The 17870-nt window shown below is 31.9% G+C and overlaps 1 protein-coding gene and 1 long non-coding RNA gene across 2 annotated transcripts; one reads left to right on the top strand and one right to left on the bottom strand.

Moving 5' to 3' along the window:
- The first annotated feature begins 739 nt into the window (after positions 1 to 739).
- LOC139502421 (proline-rich protein 36-like) lies at positions 740 to 15626 on the top strand. Its single transcript, XM_071291874.1, has 10 exons — positions 740 to 3164; positions 4372 to 4486; positions 6167 to 6324; positions 7423 to 7573; positions 8754 to 8825; positions 9921 to 10086; positions 10455 to 10501; positions 11074 to 11133; positions 13462 to 14637; positions 15095 to 15626. The coding sequence occupies exons 1-10, from the start codon at positions 3084 to 3086 to the stop codon at positions 15250 to 15252; spliced, it is 2184 nt and encodes a 727-aa protein (XP_071147975.1). The 5' UTR covers positions 740 to 3083; the 3' UTR covers positions 15253 to 15626.
- Positions 15627 to 16285: 659 nt separating this feature from the next.
- LOC139502544 (uncharacterized) lies at positions 16286 to 17580 on the bottom strand. The gene is made up of 3 exons (XR_011658876.1): positions 17476 to 17580; positions 17047 to 17277; positions 16286 to 16384 (listed from the first exon to the last, which is right to left on the bottom strand). It is a non-coding gene; the product is annotated as an uncharacterized lncRNA (long non-coding RNA).
- Positions 17581 to 17870: the final 290 nt, after the last annotated feature.

Below are 17870 nucleotides of genomic sequence, written 5' to 3' on the forward strand. Positions count from 1 at the left end.
GGAGAGTTGTCTCATTAGCACTCATACCACATCTTCCTATATCTATGACCACCCGATGCAACTGGGGTTTTCCTATTCAATAGATGTTAGGTTATGTGGGGTTATGCTGTTCAGCCGATAACATAGTATACTATGTTACTATATAGTATTGGGTTATCCTGTTGAATAGAATGATTTTATGCAGCAATTATAACCAATCAATTGCAGTTTCCCAGCATGCTTTTCAAAGAGTTCTAACATTAGCCATTTTCAAATAACATAAAAAGCACGTTCAAGTTTCATCAAGTTTTCCTTTTATTTCTCGTACATCTCAACTAGACATGTCGGTAAGCTATTTTAATGTTTTATCATCTGTCCGACTAGAGATATTTGAAATATTACAGGGCTGAACCTGTGCCCATCTTTATTGCAGACTGAAATGTGATGTTGCAGTGCTGCGTTATCCATACCCTATAATGGTACTATGAACTAAGCAGATTTTCTTGTTATAATAATGATATATGAACGTTGCTTCCTTTGTGCGTACTGGATGCACTATATATGCAGACTATGCAACTACTTTCTAGAAACTTCGTAGCAATTGAAATTGAAAAAAATAGACGCTTGCAACCAATGATGCTCTCATACAAAATCTATAATATTATATATATATGAGATTTATTACATGATTTTAAAATGTTTTCCAGTAAATGTAAAATGCTAAGAATTTGTCCGCGGCGGGATTTTTACTTTTGTCACGTGACCGTTAAGTCAAAATGGCGGACATCCAGTAATAGGAAAGTGGCCGCTACAAAAAATATTAGTTGCGGTTTATCGGAGGACCTCCAGTGGATTTTAAACGGGAAGCTTATTTTCTTATATACCTTTGAAAAATAACATATTAAACCATCAGATATAGAATTGACTACCGTTTACTCACAGACAGTAGTTTCTGTCAATGGAAAAAAAGGGGGGGGGGGGTACTATCCACCTTCGTATGTTAAATAACTCTCACTTGTTTTTGTTAATGGGGGATGGGGGTGAAAAACTTTTCATTTCTTTAGTGTTAATTGTTTTCACTTATTATTCTTTATCTTGGATCTCCTGTAGTTGGTAATCGCAATACTGGTATACAAATTTTGTACCAGTATTGTTACTTTTTTTTGGTAGATTAGTACCATAGTCACTTCAGAACCATATATATGGGCAATACAATTTGTAACAGATATATCTTCTTCTTCTTTAATTGCACTTGTTAATACTGAGCACGCAGGTTGACGTTTGCACAGCAGTATCTGCGTTATGGATTTCCACTGCAGATCAATAGTATAGATGTAGATGTAGATGTGGTACAAATACTTATACATTTTTGTACTTGGCAAGCACTCCGACAGTTAGAGAGCTGTTCAGGTGATATCTGAAAAAGTTTATAATCTAGTAAGAGAAAGTACACAAAGACTGAATACCTAAATATCAATATAGGAAGTGTGGAGGGAGGATTTGCAGAAATACCATCTTAATAAAATATAGACACTAAAATATACTACTGAGACCTGAAAAGAGATAGCTAAAAGAAAACATAGAAGAAAGTAAAGAGTTTGTTAAAATGCTGAGACAGTATGGTTTCCTTAAGCAATGTTAAGGAAAAAACATCAGAAAATTCAAAACTTCCTTTATGACAATCACAATGTTCCATCAGTTAAACATACAATTATTCCTTATTAAATTGTCATGTCATATTTCATTATGCATATATATTTGACACCTTTGATAAAAGATTAATTACCTATATATGTATTGTTTATTTAAGAAAACACAATACTGGTACAAATTTTTTATACCAGTATTGTGCACAATACTAGTATACCAGTATTGCGATCACCAACTACAGGAGATCCTTTATCTTTAAAACACTGGCTATTATGTAATCACATGAATTACTATTATCTTCAAATGATATTTTCTGTCCTTTATGTCCACCCACTTCATTATTTTTTTTATTTTTTCCTATCCACATCCTCATAGGGATATAAGCCTTATTATAACAAACTGACCACTTAATAGGAACTATGGCTGTGTTGACATCTAAAATAATACTCAGAATTACCTGAGCAGAGGAAAACATCTTGACTCTTGAGGCCTTTATTTCTAATTGCTTTAATTATCTTAATTTACTCTTAAACTTGACACAATGACCAATGATATAATTTGTTGAATTTATAAAAATAAAGATTAGAACTACTACTGCACTAAGTGTGAAAATTAAGATTAAAACAAATTGCATCCATAGTATTCTAATAATGGTTAGAAAAACAGCAACTTCTTCTTCTTCTTCTTTTTTTATACACATGAAAAATATTAAAAGAATGGACACGAGGAATGTTTAAAAGAGTCAACAAACCAACTATAAAGCACAAAACAGCCAAGGGCCATCAATGAATATGCTTAAGCTTGTAAAAGAATTTTTTTATTGATGACCTTATGCTGATATTAGAAATATTATTTATATTATTTGATAACCATATTTCCTTTATAATTATGTAATATTCTTTTCATTGATAAAACCAGTAACAAATAAAGTTGAGAAAGGAAATGAGGAATGTGTCAAAGCGACAACAACCCGACCATAGAGCAGACAACAGCCAAAGGCCACCAATGGGTCTTCAATGTATCAAGAAACTCCCGCACCCAGAGGTGTCTTTCAGCTGGCCCCTTAATAAATATGTATACTAGTTCAGTGATAATGGACATCATACTAAACTCTGAAAGATACACAAGAAACTAAAATTAAAAATCATACAAGACTAACAAAGGCCAGAGGCTCCGGACTTGGGCCAGGCGCAAAATTGCAGCAGGGTTAAACATGTTTATGAGATCTGAACCGTCTCCTTATACCTCTAGCCAATGTAGATAAGTGAACAAATGCTTGTTTAAAAGCATTACTTTAAGGTTCCTTTGACTAAAGGTTTCACCTCGATATGAAATGTATTTAGTATAAACATGATAAAGTTAATACTAAAACCGCTCACAGTGTAAATATATTTCAGAAAACAAACTTATCAGAGGAGACCAAGGGTATTTTGAAGGAGCTGTTTGCCCAAGGCATGGACTGCAAAGGTATAAAAAGCAGTGTGCTGCACAACAAGGCTGTTGAAAGAACAGGACTGCCGTTACAGGTTATCAAGGTATTTTAATTTATATGCCAACTTGGCAATGGTGACTTTAAATTTTCATGTAATACATTGCATTATTAAATAGGCTTTTAAACTGTAACAAAGGATTTGGATTTGGATTAATACCAAAACACTGTACATGGTGTATCCAGTCATATATATTAATTCAAAGTTTATACATGTTAATAGTTTTTCTGATTTTGATATTTTATTCAACTGTTTTGATGGAATTCACATGTATGTTGTATCATTGTGTCATTTTACAATACAGTGTACATGCATTTGCTCACATGCAATACCAATCTTGAACAAACAATTAATAAATTCATACCTATTAAATATTATCCCCGGCTTAATATACTTCTATGATTTTGATTGGTTAACGCACGTCATTACAAAACCCATAGCCCCTGGGTGTTGCTAACCCATATTCCTGGACATTGCTTACTATTATCCCAGGGAACTTCACGCTTGTGAAATATAAAATTCTGTAGATTATTCATGATGACTGTAATTTAAATATTTTAATAATTCATTAATGATTTGTCCTACATGTATTATGCCAATCATTTACACTCATTTCATTAAATGCATCACTTGACTGCCTCATTGAAGGAATGGGACTACTGACCTAGCTATGCAAATGACTCACTTTGACGTCAGTCACGTCACACTATCTATGACATAACTCTCACAACATTGAGCACCAAATTTGACTCCATCCATTTTCTCTGTCTCAGGATTAAAAAACGTCTTATATTTGACTACCTGTAGGGTTTGACCAAAGGTAAGTACCCTACACCTTGTAAAAAAAATGTCAAATTTCCAAATTTCAATTAAACTACATGTATTTTAGATAATGAAAAAAACATTGATTTTATGCAACACTTTGTACCCAAATTTCCCTAAAACTCTTCCAATTCAAACTAAGACCGGGGATTAATTCGTTATCTACGTTCATATTGCATAGATAATTTATAGCGTCATTCTAATAAAATCAGGAAAAAAAAACTATAGTATAAAAATATCCATATGAATAAAATTGATTATGGACCTTATATACCTTGAATGATTCTACATATAACATGTAACCACTCAGATAAAATAGCTTAATAATTGTGAGATACTAAAAGTCTAATTTGATTTTTTTACAATTTCACCTTTGTCATTTTGGAGTCATATGTGCCTGATTGAATTTATTTTATACTAATAATTTAAGGACTGGATTGGCAATTATAAAAAAGTCGTGGAGGGAAGGAAATATGAAGCACAGCCACGGACATTATACCTCAAAGGAATGACTGGGTATAATTGTTTTGTTAGAGAGAAAAAAGGTAAACTGCATACATGTATGTTAATATATATAGCCTATCGTTATTTTAACTGGGGCTAAAATGGCAAGAGGTTAATCTAAAGGAAGTACACCACTAATTAATGGCCCCATTGCTTTCTATGTTAAATTCCTCAATTTCGAGTGGTCACAGCTCTTTTAACTTAAGTTCAAATAAAGTGACAATCATTACATGTCAAAGCAACACCTTCTGGTGTCCTGTACTGAAAAAATCAACATAAAACTACCCATAACACTTTGGTTTTGTTTGGTTTGTACATTTCATGAGCAGAAGATTAAATAATATAGTCAAACACATACTTATAACCCAATCAAAGTCTCATACTTTACATGAATTTCAAGAAAAATAACCAAAGACGGACCAAAAAAGACTCATTTTTGCAAGAGTTATCTCCCCTTCCAATGTCAATTTCCATAGGAAATTTAAAATGCTGATTTTGAGTTTTTCTCAAGTTACATTTTATGGGACTTTTTTCTTGTGTATAAAAAGGGCATAATGCTATAGATTAGAACTAAAACATTTTCTGTTGCAATTAGTTTGAGGTTAAATCTTAGTATGACTGGACTATTTGTACCTAAATATAGATTCATGACGTCTTGCAAGTTCCTGGTTTTATGATTTTTTTTTCGTTATGGTGTCAAAAAATATTATATCAACCTCATCAAAAGTTAATAATTGTATATTATTAGTACTGTTGTTCAAATCTTCAACCATATATATATATTATATACATTAATTAATAAGTCTGTGTTGTAAAAAAAGATTTAAATTGTAAATTAGTCTTTTAATTCATTACTTTTTTTCCAATTAGTTTTACATTTTTGTGATAATATTTTATAGTAATGTTATATATGATTAATCATTGAAAAAGACAATCTATAGATAAATATATACATTGTACCACCTATACCTGCATATATATAAATAAAAAAGATGTTATGATTTGCCATGGAACAAATCTCCATGTTATCTCAAATCCTTTTGATATAAGCCATTATTAGTTATGGCTTTCTAAATGGGTTATTTTATATTGCCCTTGGTCGTGGATGGGATGAAGTCATGAACAGATATTTATATTAACATTGTACGTGTGATTTTCTATGCAGTTTATTATATTTCTACAGCCTGCTATTTTTGCTATTTTTGCTACATCTGATGGATACAGTATACTTGAAGTCAATTTACATGTGGACATATTTATATATATAAAGTCATGGTGATTTATACTAAAAATGATTTCTGTACACCTATTATGTATTGAATGTAATCTAAAAAGAATAAAAAAATAATCATGATTACACCTTTTTTGGCAATGTAATTGATTACATTGTGATTACTTGTAATCAGAAATGACAGGATTACTGATTACAGAGGACTTCACTTCAAAATGTTATCGATTACAACTGGTTAAGATTATCCCATGCCTGCTTGACTGACTTCACTAATTGCAGTAGCCTAAAGAATATTTACTTGAGCTATTGCTCATAAAAATTTGATGAAATTTGGCATCAATGAATAGTAGCCTCAATTGAAGGTTTAAAAAGTTTTTCTTTTGACCTTTTTTAAAGAAGAATTAATGGAAAAACTTGTGTTTGCTTATTCTTAAAAGAATCAGTCAGGTTAGACAGTTGATTAACTTAATTTTACATTTGTTTATTTAAGATCAATTCAATGACATAGCAGACTGGGCACCTGCCTGGAATTTGTTAGGGCAGGAGGAAAAGGAGGCATATAAACAGAAGGCAAAGGAAAAGCCAGTGGTACCACCTCAACCACAACAGAAAGATGCCTTTAAAAGGCTTAAGATAATCAGAGAACATGTGAGACTTATTTTTTTTAATTATTATTTGATTTAAGGGGGCTCGCGGGTCTAAATCGATTTTTAACCGGATTTTTGTGACAAAAATGTCGGTTATTGATTTGGGGATGTACGGCGGGGGGTCGGTCGGTCGGGCGGGCGGGCGGGCGGGCAGGAATCAAATGTTGTCCGTGCATTACCTCATGAACCGTTCAACCAAAGCTTTTAAAATTTTAATATGTTGTTACTGACAACTAAATGAAGGTCATTTTTAGCCATTAAAATGTCACTTTTGCACCAAAGGGAGATAATTTGGAGCTTTTTCAATGATATCTAAATTTTAAAAGTCACCTGGGGCCAACATGTATTGATTTTTTTGAAAAATTCTTGTACCATAAAATAAAGTAACAACTACTAAAGGTAATTAATAAAATTTGTAAAGAAAAATGAATGTTTGAATTTTTTCTGAAAATCTTATACCCGCGAGCCTCCTTAAACAATTTTATTCTGATTTGCTTATAAAATAAACTTTCCTGAAGACCCAACTTGTAATATGATTGCAACATTTTTTCAGTTACCGGCAATATGTGTATGTGTTTTGATGCATGCTAAAGTGAGCATTTTCCATAACTTGGCATCCACCATCATCTTCGTCCGTTCAATTTTAATGCCAAATAATGGCATTTTTGCACCAAAGGGAGATAATTTGGAGCTTTTTCAATGATACCTACATTTTTAGTGTCACATGGGGCCAACAGTTGAGCCGCCAACTATTGGAATTATTTTTGTACCGTATGATAAAGTAACAACTACTAAAGGTAATTAATAGAATTTGTAATGAAAAACAAATGTTATTTTTTTCTGAAAATCTTATACCCGCAATCCTCCTGAAAAGGCATTTTTTAAGCCACAAATAAATGTATATTGAAAGTCAAAAATAGTTATTGATAAAAGATTTAAGCAAAAAATTATAGGTGCGCAAACTAGGCTCTTGATATATAAATATCAATAAATATCAATAAATAGTGAGTGTGCACAATTTTTTTTTTATCTAGGTTTGTTTGATATTATTTTAATCCTCAGTCAGACCATAATCAAATATTTTTCTTTTTCCCTTCAGATTGTTGAACTTGAAAAGCATGGTATAGATGTAGCTCTGGTAGGCATTGACACCAACACTGGATCCCAGATCCTTTTAGGAGATGGAAAATCTGCTGCCTTCCTTAAATCAGAGGACATCCTGCAGAATTTGTTTGCTTTTCATTCACTAGGTCAGAATTTTAACATTTGTATGCCCTATTTATGGGCATTTTGTTTTCTGCTCTGTGCATTTGTTTGTTTGTTATCTTTTGTTTGTTTTTCTGTCTGTTTCACTTCAGGTTTAAGTTTTTGGTTGAGGTTTTTAGCTTTTGGATTAAATTAAATTCCAATCAACTTGAAACTTTTTATACATGTTTCCTGTGATGATCTTTCTAATTATAATGCCAAATTAGAGTTTTTGTTCCATTTTCACAGTCCACTGAACATGGATAATGATAGTGCAAATGGGCATCCATGTACTGGGGACACATTCTTGTTTAAATTACATACAAGTTTAATTCAGTTTACCAAAAATTGTCACTACCTGTACCTATCGCTTTTTGTCTGAACTAGACAGAGCCAAAAAACCAGACATGGTGGCAGAGCATTAACAATGTATAAGTTTGTGATTACATCTAGTTTATAGTGAACCACTTTTGGTATGCAGTTGTATAAGTGTAGGCATTTCTTATTTCCATGAAAAATATTTTCCTCTGTCCCTATGTCATGGTTTATTGACTTTGAAACTTTTGCTTAGTTTACTTGTTTTATTTTGTGATTAAGTTCAAGGGGATTCATTAGTGGCATTAGTATTATTTTATCCAAATTTCAATAGAAGAAGTAACGAAATTATTTTCAGTTTGTAAGTTTTTATTTGTATAACGTCATGTTTAGCAATGAAATCTATGCACCAAAATCATTTATGAAGTTTTGCAGAATTTTATTTTATTTCAAGTTTATTCATTTTTCCAACTGTTACAACTTATTATTTGTTTGTAATGCATTAGATTTGGAATAACAGTACGTACTATAGTTGAAGAGTTGCCACCTCAATTTTGATTTGATGGTTACAAATATCCGTTTTACTGTGTCCACTACCTGTCACCAGTTAAACTGCATTTACGACCGTCAAATCACTTTAACTAGAGTACTTTCATTCCTATGTGTGAGGTTGTGCATCCAACTATGGAATGGTCCTTTATAGACCTAGTTACCGTGGAAACTGTTCAAATATAATAAAAAAATATTGGCAAGGTAGCCTGGCATCATGAAGTGACATCTGCTATTGCTTGCCAATTCTAGTTATTTTTCTTTTTGTATGGTTAACAATCTAGTTTTAATATTGTGACTTGACATTACTTTTTTCTGTAGGAACCAAAGAAGTACCAAAAGACTTAAAAAGTCTTCAACAGGAGGCTCAAACCCACATGAACAAGTTGTATTGTAAGTGTAATGTCTTTTACTCTACTTCATATGAAATTTCAGCTGCAATGTGGAAAACCTTAATGCTGAGTTTATAAATCTCGTAATAATAATGTTAACTTGAAGAAAAAATAAAATTGAGAATGGAAATGGGGAATGTGTCAAAGAGACAACAACCCGACCAAATAAAAAACAACAGCAGAAGGTCACCAACAGGTCTTCAATGTAGCGCGAAATTCCCGCACCCGGAGGCGTCCTTCAGCTGGCCCCTTGAAGAAAAAAGTCCATTTATAAGTTTAATACGGATTAACAGGTACAACGTTTTAACAAAACTTCCTTCTGGATATTAGCTTTTGATCATAAACAAGTTTTTATTCAAGTTTGGTACAAATCCAGAATAGCTTAAAAGTTATTAAAATTTTAAAAACTTTGTCCACAAAATAGAAATAAAATAGAGAATGGAAATAGGGAATGTGCCAAAGAGACAAAAACCCGACCATATAAACAGACAACAGCAAAAGGTCACCAATAGATCTTCAAATTCTGGAATGTATTGTTTCCTGGCAGAAAAACTAAGTCAATTTATAATTATGTACAGAAATTTTTTTATTTTCTTTTTAACAAATTGACTTCTGAATACTATCTCATTGTCATAAACAAGCTTCTGTCCAAGTTTGGTAGAATTTGAGGAAAGTCATTAAAATTTTAACCACAGAGTGAATTTAATGTTTCCCAGCAGAAAAACTAAGTCTATTTACAAGAATATGTCATTAAATTTTAAAAACTTTAAACACAGATTGAATTTAATGTTTCCAAGCAGAAAAACAGGGTCTATTTCGTGTAAAATACGGAAAGTTGAATTTTATTTTTACAAAATTTACTTCTGGATACTATTTAATGATCATAAATAAGCTTCTGTCCACGTTACAAATTCAGGATAGTTTAAGAAAGCTATTAAAATTTCAAAAAACTTTAACCACAGAGTGACTATTTGTGGACGCTGACGAAACAGAATGTAGGATTGCTTTGTCTAACTTTTTTGTTTAAACTTAAAGGCTCAACAAAAATAATCAAATGTGTTTTAGTAAATACTGTTTTATATAATTTTTTTTTTAGCAAAAGCAGTGGGAAAAAAACAAGCTTTCCCGTACACAAAAGTTAAAAAAGGAATAATAGAAGTGAATGGTATCCCCCTTGATGTTCTCCCCCTTAAACCTATGTCAGATTATGGGGAGAAAAAAATGAAAATGTTTTTAAACATAAAGGAAATTTCGGTAGAAGTGTAAGTACAATTAGACATTTTAACTTTTATATCCATCCTGCAATTAATAGAGTGGAACAATGGTGAACAGTGTTTTTGGTCTGCACATCTTCTCAAGTTAGTTAAGTCTCCGTCCTGTACACTAGAAAACCAACATCATTTTACGCTTATTGATATAAAATACCATTTGTCAACCATGCATCTTCAATGTCACAAATTATTTTTAAAATTATAATTAATTAAAGCTATATAAAAAGAGTCAACAAATACATTTTTATAGTTATTGCCCTTTGACAGACAGGTATATAAACTAATGCACATACTTAAGAAATTTATGCATGTTTTAGAAGTAAATTTTACCAGTTTTTCAATTTTATTGTTTATTTCAGGCCCACATCTCCTGAATATGAGGTATTATCATTACCAGTTGACAATGGTAAATAAATATAACATACTTTATTTAAATGTCTTTTATAAATTTTGTCCTGATTATGCCTGAAATATTTGCCACAGCAAATGACAATCAATCCTATTTTAATTGCAGGCTTCAGTCAAAATGTAACTTATACACAATGCTTATTACTACAAAACACAGATCAAGTTTGAATATTGGTGGTGTCACTGTTCTAGAGTTATGCCCCTTTATAAATGGAAAAATTTCAATTTTTTTTCGTTTCCATTCCCTTACTTTAGTGTACCTCAACAAAATATTATGAAACCTTATACACACAAAATACAAATCAAGTTTGAACTTAGGAAGCGTCACTTTAACCATTCCACAATTATGCCTCTTTATAAATGGAAAAATTACAAAAATGTGAGTTTCCATTCTCTTATTTAAGTAACTTCCGAATTTTTTTCAGATGAAAATGCAACCACCTGTTAATTGTTAATGTCAGAGATTTGATTGAAACAATAATGACAGGTTGTAATGGGCATTATTTGTGTGCATGCAGTTTTATTGGAATTAAAACTTCTAGTTTATGGCTATTATCAATTATCTTTCAGCTATAGAAACAGAATTGAATATGAAGGTGCAGAAGGCTGTTGAGGAGGATAACTTGATTGGTAGTAATTTTATTTTATTTAGTGATTAGTTCATAATAACATCTGTAAACATTAAAAATATTGAAGCAAATTTCCCAAAAAATCTGCCAACCGGTTTTACATAATGGTGTTTTTATCAAATTTCATTCATTGCTATATGTGTACCAAAATATATATATATTTTCCACAAAAATATATTTATTTCTTCATAAAACTGTTGTTACATTATCAGAAGGTCAGTTTATTTTTAAGTTAACAAAAAATAGCAGGACTTTAAGTTATATATGTAATGAGTTTCTGGGCAAAAAATATATTCATTTAGTTATCCAATGATGATACTGACCTATATACATTAACCTTATATGATCATATTTTAACCTTTTGATATCTTAACATACATCTATAAAGTGAAATTAAATTTTCTGATCAGCTCTGATCTAGTCTGATCTGTTTACATTGCTGAACAATTGACCTGTTCAGTCTGCTGCAAACATCTGACCATACATCAACTAAAAAAAACATTCCAAAAGTTCCTAAAATTAACCTTACAACAACAACAGCATACAAGAAAGACTAAAATACATTAAAAAATATAACACTCAAAAAGTAACTCAATTAAATAATTCATTATTCTGTGGTAAAACATAGATTAATAAGAGCAATTTATATATCCCTCAGCTAGATAACTTGCTAAACTGGTTCAAAATTGCATGTACAGTGAGATTTTAGAATTCTTATATGAGTATATACCATTTGCCTAGATTGTAAAAGGCTACCATAAAAAAAAAACTTGAAAAATCATAAGATTACTTTGACCAAGAGCTATTCTGTTCCATATAGAAGTCAGAAAATACATGTTTTATTAATTTCAATCAGAAAAAATGCAAAAATAAGAACATGGATTCAAGTCTTAACTGCATGCATGTTGTATGACCATAAAAGGCTAACATACTTGAGTATGCCAATTTAAGAGCTTAAATTTCCCATAAGCAGGACGGTTGACCAAAACAGAAGATTAAACATGATTACTTACATCATGTTTGACTTATTTTCATTGGAATAGGTACAACTTCTAAAAATTGGATTTCTGGTGATTCTCTGTAATAGGAAGTACACTACTAATTCATGGCCCCATTGCTTTCTATGTTAAATTCCTCAATTTCGAGTGGTCACAGCTAATTTATCTTAAGTTCAAATAAAGTGACAATCATTGCATGTCAAAGCAACACCTTTTGGTGTCCTATACTGAAAAAATTAAAATACCTTAAATGGCATATAAGAAAGAACTGGTTCCCGGAACTTGGGATGTACCAAAACAGGTACTTCTGATCTGACAAAAAGGCAAAATGTACCCTCCTTTTTAAATTTCATGCCATTTGTGTATTATTCAAATTTATCAGTCAAAAAATTTTCTACAATGATCACCAGTCATGCAGCTTTCATTTGATAACAAAATTAATAAAAAAATCTAAATATTTTGAAAGTTATGTCCATGCGTAGGAACTATTTTGTGTTAAATATGTATTACTTTCTGGTATGTGCTTTCTTGCTGGGCCCGAATTAGTGGTGTTACACCTAGAGCACAAAAATTTGGGAACGAAATTTGGGACACCAAACATGTCTGCTCTATGGTCGGGTTGTTGTCTCTTTGGCACATTCCCCATTTAAAAAAAAAAAAAAAACTATAATAGAACTTTCGTCATATGTTGTTTTCATGGTTACAAGTTAAATGTGAATTGGGTTTTTATTTTCTAAATATCTTTTACCCAAGTCTAGTTAATAGAAAATGTATTATTTTCTGATGGATCATGACTACAATACACTGCCTCAAAAATTCTGAGATTTTAAACCAGGTTTTTAATCCTGCTTAGCCTGAAAATTCAATAATTGATTTAACATTTTTAAAATATATTTATCACAATTAAAAAATGATGTGTTTAGTGAGCAAAAGATTGGATATGGGGAAATGTAGTGAACATCACAAATTCTTATAAGATGCTCCTCTTTCGCTTTGTAAACATGGCCATGTTCAATTCAAATAGATCATGGTAAACATGTGCATAACATATGTTGTATTTTGAACGGTGCAGGAGATCAAATCAGACATTTCTGTTACTTAATTGAAAAAACGATGTGAAAACTAACTATGGCACTGTAATTCAAATTCAAATTCATACACAATGATACAGATAATGATTATAATGTTATGCATATTTCCTTTAGCAATGCTTTAGGGACAATACTTTGTTTTATAAAAACTTTTTTTTTCAAACCAAGAAAATTTGGTAATGAAAAGTAAATATTGGAGATGCAGTGAAAATTACCATATTAATGATTTTATTTTTGTAGAACCTGGAAGTGAAGAACTACTCTACAATTTACTGGTGACTCCTGAGGTTGAAGAAAACCTTTATTCACTTGCATCACCAGCAGTCACACACATACTCCCATCACTACCAGTCACACAAACACAACCAAACAAAACAACAGTCAAAATATCATTAAAAAAAACATCAGCCAAACAAACATTCACACTAAAAAAAACACCAGCCAAACAAACACTCACACTAAAAAAAACACCAGTTACTCATGCATTCACATCACCACCAGTCACACATACAGTACCATCACCACCAGTCACACATACACTACCATCATCACCAGTCACACATACACTACCATCACCACCAGTCACACATACACTACCATCACCACCAGTCACACTAGCACTCACTTCACCACCAGTCACACATACACTACCATCATCACCAGTCACACATACACTACCATCACCACCAGTCACACTAGCACTCACTTCACCACCAGTCACACATACACTACCATCACCAACAGTCACACTAGCACTCACTTCACCACCAGTCACACATACAGTACCATCACCACCAGTCACACATACACTCACTTCACCAGTCACACATACAGTACCATCACCACTAGTCACACATACACTACCATCACCACCAGTCACACATACACTCTTATCACCACCAGTCACACTAGCTCTCACATCACCACCAGTCACACATACACTCACATCACCACCAGTCACACATACACTCACATCACCACCAGTCACACATACAGTACCATCACCACCAGTCACACATACACTCACATCACCACCAGTCACACATACAGTACCATCACCACTAGTCACACATACACTACCATCACCACCAGTCACACATACACTACCATCACCACCAGTCACAACTACACTACCATCACCACCAGTCACACATACACTCACATCACCACCAGTCACATCACCACAAGTCACACAAACACTTCCATCTCCACCAGTCACACATACACTCACATTATCACCAGTAACACTAGCACTCACTTCACCACCAGTCACACATACAGTACCATCACCACCAGTCACATCACCACCAGTCACACTAGCATTCACATCACCACCAGTCACACATACCAGCAAAAGACCAAGGGGGACAGCTGCTAACAGGACAAAAGCCACTAAAAAGAGAAAGAACAACAAAGGTAATAAAAGTGCAAGTTAGAATTTCAATTGTAACTAGAATGACACAGAAAAAGCTCTGCATTATCTGGATTTATCAGTCATCTGTTATTTTCTAATAATTCACTTGAACAGAAATTATTTATATGATATTATGTATTTGGTATATTTATAACATGTCAAATATCTTGACAAATTGTGTTTTTGATGTTTATGGCATAGTTAAAATATAAATGTTTGATTAGAAATAATGCAATTGAATGTTAAAATTAACTTCTTCTAATTAACAAACTATTAAAATTGATATTTTGACTAACTGACATTTCGTTTTTGTTTAAATTCATCATTAACATTGCTGTACATATAGACTTAGGTCAGTTTCACCAAAAAGATGACTAAGATTCATATAGATCACTTTGCTATGAAATAAATGAACTTCTTTATTTTTCATATAACTACAATGTTTTATTTTTCTTTCAGAATGGGGAGTGAAAGGCATCATTGCCACAAGAACAGTAGAAAATTCACGACAATATTTGATTCATTGGGATGGATTTAGCCATGACCATGATTCATGGGAGCCAGAATGTAATTTGACTCCAAGTCTAATTGGACAGTTTTTTGCCAATAAAATTTGAATTAAATTTTTTATATAATAAATACAATTTAACAACTGACCACCAGCGATCCTGGATTTAAGCCAATATATAAGCTGCGTTGAATAGAAATCGACCTTATGCTAGTACACATTTATATGTACATATAAACAGCTGTGATTGGTTTTAGGAACATTCAACATGTTCAAATATGAAATATCTAATATTTAATGTTCTTAGTACAACTTAAAGTTTCTAACAGTTATAGACTTTTGATATAGATTGTTTTTCCAGCCAAAATAGGATAACAGATATCCAGTTGCATAAAGTGTATTTCTATCGAAAACTGAGCATACAATGTTATAGAGTCTTCAAGAAAGAACATTATTTGCAATAAAACAACTCTTCAACAGTTATCATGGATTTAAGTAATTGTACATTATTTGGCCTTCAACAATAAATAATCTGTACACTAAATCAAGTATCCACCGAAATACTTGATTTCAAGCAATAATATGTAATCTGGCCTTCAACGATGAAGCATTGTTACAATAAAACAACTTGCCACCAGAGACAGTGAATTTAAGAAAATGAATGTTACATAGCTGGTCATAAACAATGAATAATAGTAACAATAAAACAACTCTCCAACAGATATTGTGCATTCAACAATGAATAATCTGTACAAAAATGCAATTATCCACAGAGTATATGGATTTAAGCAAATAAAAGTTATCTGGCCGTCAACAATGATAAATTGTTACAATAAGTCAGCTCTCCAAAATGTATTGTGGATTTAAGTAATTGTATGTTTTCTGACCTTGAATAATAAAGAAATAAAACAACTCGCCACCATTAAAACAATTATAGCGTACGTTGTTTCAGATTTGAAAAACGAGACAGACCAATTACAAAATTGTATTTGTAAAATTTATCATGACACATGAAATCGCTAATATGTTTTCCGAAATGATATGATAAGTTAAAGTTTGTTGGAACAAATCAACTCAAAAAGAAATAATATAAATTTATATTAGAAACTTACCTTAACACATATTGGACATTCAGTGGCAAAAGAAGATTCTGTTATGTTTGCTTGGGTATTCAGTGAATACCTATGGTAATTGTACTCAGTGAGGCAATCACCAACCACAGCTCTATATATGTTTTTTTCCTAAAAAAAGAAAGAGAAGAGAATTTTATTAAAACAGATTCAAATGAAGTAACCTGCTACACACTGTAGAGTCAATGCTGTAACCTCTTTTCTTAAGAAAATGAATTGTTTATGTTTGAATTTCTTTTATTATCAATAAAAAAATTAAGGTTTTTACATATGTCTGATGGTGTAACTAAGCTACTGAAAGCGAGTATTGTAAACAACAGGGCGACTTGTTTTCGCTTTGAGGGTTGAGCAAAGGGAAGTGGCGGTAGCGTAAACCAGTGAGTAAAACTAAACCAATGATAGCAAGGAGCTATATTGATATAATAATTTAGGTGTTATGTTTGAAAGATGTTATTCTTATGTTTTATACCAAGTATTTACAATATACATTGATGAGGTTGAAAACAAATCTTAATGTACCCACAATATACAGGGTATACCAGCATTTTTTTACAAACTTAATTTGCAAGATGTGAACCAAATATCTTTACATTCTAGTCCACAATTCCCATCTTTTTTCTTATTTTTTCTACATCTAGACAGCACATTGTGACAATAAATAGTTTTAAAATATATCAACATTTTTATTGTCTATATTGATGCATTTCTAACAAATGAGTAATGTCAGAGACAAAACACTTTCCAACATCAGAAAACTGTTAAAATTAACTTACAACGTTGGAGATTAATTTGATGTAGTTAGAGTGCATAGTATCTAAAGCATCACAAAAAGATTTTGCAGGTAAACAGCACTCAAGTTGCAAAACAGACAATAGCTCCATAAATCTGAGATCAAAGCCAATTTTAGGGCTTGTAGGTGTAGCTGGCCATAAGCTGTAACGCAAAAAAAGTGACAGCAGGATCTTCACATCTGCATAGCTGGATTTTACATGTATGTTGTAAACCTGCAAAATGAGAAAAAAATATTAAATAAAGAAGAACTAGAGGCTCTAAAGAGTAATAAATTCAGTTTCTTTCCCTTTAAAATTATTATTTCATCTGTATAAAGTTAATTTCAATCAAGAAAAAGAGGATACTAAAGTAACCATACAGAACCCATTATTTGGAACATTTATTTTGGGGCAGCATAAAAAAATATTTACCCTTTACATCAACAGCATATATGGAAGTAGAGTATGATGATTCACAAATGTGGTCTTTCCTGGCAAGTTCATTAGTCATTTGAATAGGTACATACATTGTTTGCTGTAATAGAGGTAAAGTATGTATATAAATTATAGTATTATTGTATGAGGTTAATACGATCAAATATAAACCTGAAAAAGATATATTAGTACAGGGCAAAGTCACAATCAAATTTTTTTTGGTTTGCCCAAACCCTACCCAAAGGTTGAGACGGTGAGTAGGTAGGTAGGCGTTTTCTTTTTTTTTCTTCAAAAAAAGAAATTGAAGTATCTGGTGTTTATTAGCTTTTTTCTGGGTAGGTAGCGTTTGGACAAACAAACCTATTCTTTTTTATGGAATAAAAAATCTTTGG

The sequence above is a fragment of the Mytilus edulis genome, chromosome 14 (assembly GCF_963676685.1).
Source record: "Mytilus edulis chromosome 14, xbMytEdul2.2, whole genome shotgun sequence".
In the NCBI taxonomy this organism is placed as follows: Eukaryota; Metazoa; Mollusca; class Bivalvia; order Mytilida; family Mytilidae; genus Mytilus; species Mytilus edulis.

Coding starts and splice junctions, on each gene's coding strand:
- LOC139502421 (XM_071291874.1), top strand. CDS start 3,084: ATGGACTGCAAAGGTATAAAAAGCAGTGTGCTGCACAACAAGGCTGTT. Junction 4,487..6,166: donor TTTTGTTAGAGAGAAAAAAG/GTAAACTGCATA, acceptor TGTTTATTTAAG/ATCAATTCAATGACATAGCA. Junction 10,087..10,454: donor AAGGAAATTTCGGTAGAAGT/GTAAGTACAATT, acceptor TGTTTATTTCAG/GCCCACATCTCCTGAATATG.